Below are 8,072 nucleotides of genomic sequence, written 5' to 3'. Positions count from 1 at the left end.
TCAACTGGTGTCAACAGATCTCCCATTTAGGTGGAGGTAACCAGTTCTGATGATTATAATACTATAAAAGTATCATGGACACTTCACTGTAGGGAGATAATGAATTCTTCTACCTGAGTAGTTTGTTCGCCATTCGCTCAATCCCCTACATGGATGGTTGACCAAATGTTAAGGGGAAAACATTAATTTATTGAGAAATGAATGCATTAAAAGTCAAGTTTTATCTATTTATATTATGGTTTATTTAACAGATACATTATTAACTTAAATTTTATAAATATTTGCTATTGAACAATCAACAGGTGATCGGTGGCCATTTATTCGTACTTGTGCTTGATGTCCTTCCACAGTTTCTGGAAAAAAGGAGAAAAAAAATCATCAGTATTGTCAAGAATTTAGACTAACAAGAGGAAGCAGGAACTTTTAGAATTACATCTTTTATTCTTTTCACCATGTCCGAACCTAAGAGGATCATATGGGCCTCCACAGAGTGGAGGTTTATATTAACCTCAGAGTAATAATATAAAAAGTGTGACTATTGTTCGACAAAATGAAGCTGTGTTTCTCGCGTATAACGTACAGTAGAACCTCAATTTTAATAACTATGAAACATTGTACCATCATGTTGCTCCTCAGTATAGCTACCAAATTTAAACACAACATAGTTAAACATATTTTTTACTAAATTAACTAAAAATAATTACCACTACTAACTTTATATTTAACACAAAAACAATAAATTTCAGCAACACATGCTAGCAGTTTTTAAATGAATGTAATCATTCAAATCAATATTTACCGGCGACGTTTCTAAAAAATATTTAATTCAGCCGTAGAAATTCTATCTTTCTCTAACGCATCTTGCGGAGATATAAGCGTGCCGAATGCTTTCTCATTCGCACTTATGGTTCGTTTTTGTTCAGGCCTTGGTATTAACAGATTTTTGTTTTTACAAGAAATGGGTGTTAACCACTTACTCAACCTATTATGTAGGTCCATACTATGACTTCAAACACAAATTGAAAAACAATACGTGTATTGACAGACCCAGGAGTCAAACCTGTGACCCACGACATTATAATTCCATCACTTGATGGCAATTCTGAAAGGATTTAATTATGATTTGAATTTGTAAGTTGGTACAATGAAACTTGCCAGTTATTTTGATGTAAATGTTACGAGTTAGACGTTTCATACGTATGATTTTTTCCAATGATCATGTAAATCAGGAATGGATATTGGTCGAAAGCACTATAGACCAATCGGAATTAAACAGTGAAATATAAAAAGTGTGTGCATTTAGAAGGGGAAGCGTTAAACACTTCTTTCCGTGGTAAGCTTAGAGCCTGCCCACATGGCGCGTTTTTGCGCACGAGTAACAAGTTGCGCGTTCTCCAGGTACATGTGATCTTATTGAGCCGCCCACAAGCACTCGCGCGTGACGACTCTTGTGCGTACTGCGCAGGTCAATCGCTAGAATCTCGACCTCGCGCAATGCCGCCAATTATTGCGCCCAGTAACAACGCGATCGCCAACGTGCGTGGAAGTGATTTGTCGGCTAGTTTTAACCATTATGGTTTTAACATAGACAATATTTTTTTTCAAAATGGAGCGTGAATACTTTGATACAGAATTATTTATTGATGAAGTGGAAAAAAGGAAGGCTATATTATTATGGGACATGGAATCTTCTGATTATTCTAATAGAAATATAAAACTCACAAGCTGACAACAGAACTGACGTCTAAACGGACCTGACTGACACATATAAATTCAAAGTCTTTAGTATGTCAGGATTAGAAAAATCCCTAGTGAGAGCAGGCAAAAATGTGTTGAGAGCTGAAGTGACCTACGAGCTTCAAGAGAGTGAAAAGTGGGTATACCTTGAAGAAAAGCTGTCAGAAAATAAATTGTTGTTTAATTTTCATCCAAAAAATTACGAAGAGTGGTAAATTACAGCCCGCTTGAAGTTGGACATGCCTGTGTCCGGTACAATATCTGGATTATGTGATATTTTAATATAGACTCACAGATAATGCATAAAAGTCACTGAATAGTATTGTTTAAATATAAATAACGGGATTCGAAAAATATTATATAACATGTGTGAAGGATTATGCTTACTCCTTTATTCGCATTTTCAAAAATGGTCTCTGCACCCACATCGAAAGTTCTTTCAAAGAAAAACGTGCCGGCCATGACAACTAAAAGGAATGTTGACGTCCTTTTGAACGCAACTCGGTAAATTGTGCCCAGCATCTTGAAAAATCGAGTTTCGATATCTGTCAAATCGACAAAATGTCAGAGGCCCCCTGAGTGGTATGATATTTGCTGCAAGTTGAAAGTGTGGACGTGCAACAAAAGTATGTTAAATTAAACCATAAACACTATCATTTAATTTATACAATCTTTTTAATAAAAATCAATAACGGAGAATTTAGATATCGTAGTGAATAAATTATAAATATTAGTTAAAATTGAATTATTAAACTTTAACGGAAGTTTGCCTAATTGTTAAATTAATTAAAATGCTTTGGAAGGTTTGGAAGATTAGGTAGATACCAAAGACATTACACGGTTGGTAGGTAGATACTTAGGTAGGGTGAATGCTATAGTAATGGGACATTTAAGGAAAGGACTTTTTTAAAAAGTGTATAAGTCAAAGAATATTAGCCTCTAGGGAACATATCTGATATGTAAAGATGCGGAATTGAATGAATTTTAAGAAAATGCATGTTAAAATAATAGAACCAAAAGCATTTATTAAAAATTTACATTCTTCGGAAAAAAATGATAAAACATAGTAATGGGACCAAAGAGATTGAAAGACTGGAGAGGGAACACGCTATCATTTATGTACTAAAAAATACGAATCGGAGAAAGACAGTTGGTAATGTTGGTATTCTGGAGCTTCTTCAAGTTCGTGTGGTAAAACAACATGGCGGATATGATAGTTATTCTCTCGATTTATACGTATTATACGTTATTATTCGGTAAAAAAATGTTTAATAATGGAAGAATACAAATGAGTAACAGCATTTCGGAACAATATGCATACTATTAATTATTAACAAACAAACAAAGTGTACCTAATTTCAGAGAAGTAACACTTTCTCTCACAAAACGAGTACACACTGACATTTGTGTGCTACCTCTGGGGGAGGAGTCCAATCTCTTTGAATGGGACACCTTTGACATAGTAATGGGACGGCAATGGTACAGTTATGGGACACAGCATTTAAATCAAACTACAGATTAGTTTAGATACCTAAAGTCTTAGCCTAAACGAAGGCTATACCTAAATACATAATTAAATTTTTCAAATGACAAAAATTATAAATAACCCATGTTGTAGAATCTGAAACACAATAAAAAAATTGTTTCAGTAATGGGACAGTACAGTGTTATAGTAATTGGACACCCAGTGAATAAATGAACGCAAATAGCTAATCAACTGAAATTTTGTAAATAAGCTAATAATAAATAAGCACGAACCATTAAAGTCTACAAAAATTCATTTAATATTAAATAAATTTAAGCAAACACACTAATTGGACAGGCTGTCCAATTACTTAAAAATATTAAAATCTGTTCTAGTAGTTGGAAACACTTACATTTAGGGTGGGTTTGCGATTTTGAGGTGACTTCAACTAAGAATTATATTTTGTAAGTAGAGCCAACTAGCACCGGAAAAATACAAATGCAGTCATATAAAGAGGAAATGACAGAATAGATCTGTCTCCTTCACACTTACAGAAATGCTTAGCTAATCTTATTTTGGGAGTTTAAAGTTGAGGTGTCCCATAGCTAAACCTGTCCCATTACTATAGCAGTCACCCTAGTTGACTTTACACTCCTCATAAAAAAAATATTGCATTGAATTTATGAACGATTCGTAGTCTTTGTGTCTATTATAATATTTTTGACTAAACAGCTTACATTACATTCTATTGAAAAAATACTGGGTTATAATTGAGTTTGCTTTCAAATGTCGATGAGAGATGGTGGTGTACACATCAACGTATTATTTAACAAAAAATAAAATATTATTTTTACTAAATAGTTTTGTAAAAATAATGCTAGATGGTACACTGACGTGTGTGAGAATAGCACGTGCCTTTTTATAATATTTTTGTATTTTTAAATTTTTCTGGTTTAGTTCACTGCTTAGCAAGGATACACATACACGCGTAATAAAACAAGCGTGACACTGATGCTCCGATGCATATATGCATACCGTGCACCGCCGTGCACCTTGAGGCCTCTAACACAACATCGTAGTATTGGTTAGCAACACTTTGGGGAGTGATTTATGAATAGGCCGGACCACATGGCATTTTTTTATGGTGCCGAGTCATTCCGAAAACAATTATTGACGTGTTTATGGGGAAGTTGATAATAGTATCGTATGACCTATTCAAACTTAGTGTCAGAGGTTCTCAACATATGTTTACGAAACAAATAAAAAAATATTTCTTTGAAATATATTATTTTATGTTACATAGCAGATATAAATTTATTGGTCATAACTGTTAGGTTACGTAAGTTTTATCGCGGTAAAGATAGAATCTGTCCATTTAAACTATAATATAATTTGTACTTACCACTCATTTGGCATCCAGTTTTTTGGGTCACATAACAAACACATATTATTGTTTATAAAATTTTCTAAATATGTTTCATCTCCTCCGCCCATTTTGAGGTGAATAAAAATAAAATTTATATATGAAGATTACAATCATAAAAGATTAGCAAGAGAAGAGCAATTTTCGCGACGTTTTGACCGATAGTTCAGTAGAGACTGAATACAATTTACTTATATAGATTGTATAAAAACTTATAAGACACTACCCAGATTTCTTTAATACCTACTAATAAGAGTAATATGAACCTATGATTTCTCAGAATGACTGAAAAAAATAAGGAAACAAACTTACATGGGGATGGGGGTGAATCTGCAACAGGGATGATTGATTTGAGAAGCAGGGATTTTTCAACTTTGGGTATTTATAATATGATAAAACATTATCGTATTTGTTCGATTCATCAAAACATATATGGTTTCAAGTAAAATAATCTATTTACAGCTAAATTCTTGAGAATAGTGTACTTTTTCATGGTTTAAATCGTTCTAACTATCTGGGTTTCATCTTTCGGCATCTTCAGATTCAATATAGGTCTATCGATGACGTAAACACAAGTTGCAATTGTGTATTTACCAATCAACCCATAAATGATAGGTGGAATTTGTTATTATCCATAATTTATTTTTTTATGATTTTCTAAAATATTTGTATTCTACAATTGTATTGAAAGAGTTCATCCAATTCAATTCTCACACATATGAACATAAAAACAAAGAAAACAATGTGAAAAAGTAGATTTTACATATTTAAAAAAAAGACCTTTCAGTAGATTTAAGTTTTTTTCATTACACCACATAAAAATGCAACCCACAGATATAGAACCACTGCTCAAATGGCATTGATTTATGCGGCGAAGTATCTGGAAGCCATCAAATCAAATTTGGTTAAGATATCTCAATTGGTTTACAAGTTATAGTGAATTTAGTGAAATTGCAGTTTTTTGCGAATTTTTTGCAAAATCGCCCGGCCGCCAGGTGTAGTTCAATAAAAAAACATGCGGACATTAAGCTCACTGTTGATATGGGAAATGAGTCACTTAATGAGGACACCGACCGAATAGGTCAATTACGGATTGTGATTTGTTCGGACAGATTAGGTCTATTGTGTCTTTTGTTGCCGTAATAAAATGTATAGTACTAGCGCGTAGGAATTACGGAATCTCGTCGCCACCCCCCCCCCCCCCATATATCAAAAATTACGCGCCCGAATTCCAATAATCACCGGAACTCGAAGGGGTCAGCCCAGCCAAAGTGCAATGGAAGAGCCACGCCCTAGGGCTAAGGAACCGCATTAAAACCACGGTACCCCCTGCGTCGGGTGAACAAGTACACTCGCCCATCCCGAACGCCCATATCTTGAGCTGTTTGAATAACTTATTGCCATGCGTTGACATTGCACGTGCGAATTCAGAATATTGAATTAAACACGACATCTAGCAATGATTTTAAAAACTAAATAATTTTTGAAACTAGATAAATAAAAAAACAATAAGTACCTATATTATTATGTAATTAATACGGCGCCACCCCGAGGTGCACTTCAAGTGGATAAGGGGACACACCGGGATAGAAGGAAATTAAAGAGCTGACAAATTGGCTCGGCATGGTGCCTCTGAACCCAAGACTGCGATAGCTTATGACAAATTTCCTCTGAGCTACGCGAAAATTACAATTTCAGATATGGTGAAAAACGAATGGAACTCACGATACATAAACTCATCGACAGGGGAGTTGACCCGAAAGTTTTTATCTTCAATTTTAGCAGCACGAGACGTCAGGGTGCATAAGGGACTGTGTTTTGAGATGACTCAGATTCTTACAGGTCACGGAGTCATGCGAGCATACCTGCACCGGTTTAAAATAACATCTGATGGAAAGTGTCCATGCGACGACGGAAGCGACCAGGACGTCCTACATTTACTCCTAGATTGTCAAATCTTTAGCAAGGAGCGGCACAACCTGAACTTTTTATTACAGATGGCAGATGCGGACATTCGAGACCTTCCGGGGACCATGGCAAACGAGGCCGGAAGAGATGCCCTTTTTAATTTCTGTATTGATGTAATAAAAAGAATAAAAATAATAAATGGTGACATGTAAAGATGATTCATGCCTTTCAGATCCAGTGACTGCAATCATATAAGATAGGATAAGTATATACTTAGAACATTAGTCCAATGCGACATTTCTTTTACCACGGGAAAAAACTCGACTACAAATCACAGTCCTCAGTTCCCAATGAATACGACAAAATATTCATCAGAATCACGTCCGCCTTGCGCTACTAAGAATTTTCCAGGGTTTTTGCAAGGCGGTATCATAGGCCCTGGCCGAATTCAAATTAGCAATACCCGATGCGGGTAGAAGAACAGTTTTCAATAAGGCATATTCTCTCAGCCGGCACAATTTTCATTTGACTAGCATCAAGTAGAGTAGTTTGCGTGCCAAAGTCCTTAAGAAACCTCGATAGTAAATGCGAGGTATCCATAAAGGCATCTAGAAAAAAAAAAAAAAAAAAATTAATAAAATTGTCAGTCTCTATTTTTTCCAGATAAATAAGTTTCAATGCAATAGTATGAATATACTTATTAATATGTCCACCACCGTAGAATTAAATTAGCAATAGACAATTATTCGTTATATCACAAACCTGTACAAGGTACCTATTTAACTTTTATAATTTTGCATAGATTTAAATATCTATTATTATATTTAATATAAGTTATTTTTTCTTGTGAATTTTGATTATTGCAATGTGCGATTAATTCCCACCCATATATTATTATGTCTTATAAAAAATCTAACACCATGTGTAATATAATATTATGATGTAGGTATTCTTAATTCGACGACAACTAATGAATATGACTAGAAAAGTGTGCACTATTGTTGTCGGATCGCTAATAGCATATTAAACTATTATGGTTTGATTTGGCAGGGTTTAATTGAATTTTAAAAATTAACCAGCACGATCTGCATGTAGTATTCTCAGTTCAATGAAAACAAATAAAGCATAACTGACAAAGTTTAGTGTACACTATTTATATCGAATCTTAATAGCATACCTCCACCCCTCGCCACTATTAGGTATTAGTTAGCATTATTAACAAACGTGTAAGTAAGTATATTTGCTGCATTTATATAGGTAGGTACCCAATTTCCAATAAAATCTATTTAGAAAATGGCAGATCCAAATTATCATACTTTAAAATTAGATCCATACCTACCCAAAGACCAATGCCTTATGGCTTACGCATTGGTTAACTGCTAATTATTAATTAATTGAATGATTATATAACAATAGACTACCGTAGAATTAAATTAACAATAGAAAATATATTACAAGCCTCAGATAAATATTCTTTATTTTGATTACCTACCTTCGTATGTTACAGATTAAAAGTTCATAATTTTGCGTAGATCTTAA

The 8,072-nt window shown here is 34.2% G+C and overlaps 1 protein-coding gene across 1 annotated transcript; it reads right to left on the bottom strand.

Moving 5' to 3' along the window:
• Positions 1-218: 218 nt before the first annotated feature.
• Positions 219-2,351, bottom strand: ox (ubiquinol-cytochrome C reductase complex subunit oxen). Its single transcript, XM_085950782.1, has 2 exons — positions 2,125-2,351; positions 219-353 (listed from the first exon to the last, which is right to left on the bottom strand). The coding sequence occupies exons 1-2, from the start codon at positions 2,257-2,259 to the stop codon at positions 318-320; spliced, it is 171 nt and encodes a 56-aa protein (XP_085806908.1). The 5' UTR covers positions 2,260-2,351; the 3' UTR covers positions 219-317.
• Between the last annotated feature and the right edge of the window lie 5,721 nt (positions 2,352-8,072).

This window comes from Rhyacophila brunnea, unplaced genomic scaffold (genome assembly GCF_057557595.1).
Source record: "Rhyacophila brunnea isolate RB1 unplaced genomic scaffold, BYU_Rbru_1.0 scaffold_23, whole genome shotgun sequence".
Taxonomy (NCBI): domain Eukaryota; kingdom Metazoa; phylum Arthropoda; class Insecta; order Trichoptera; family Rhyacophilidae; genus Rhyacophila; species Rhyacophila brunnea.
Note: the sequence above shows the minus strand (reverse complement) of the source record. Positions and strands in the feature narration are given on the sequence as shown.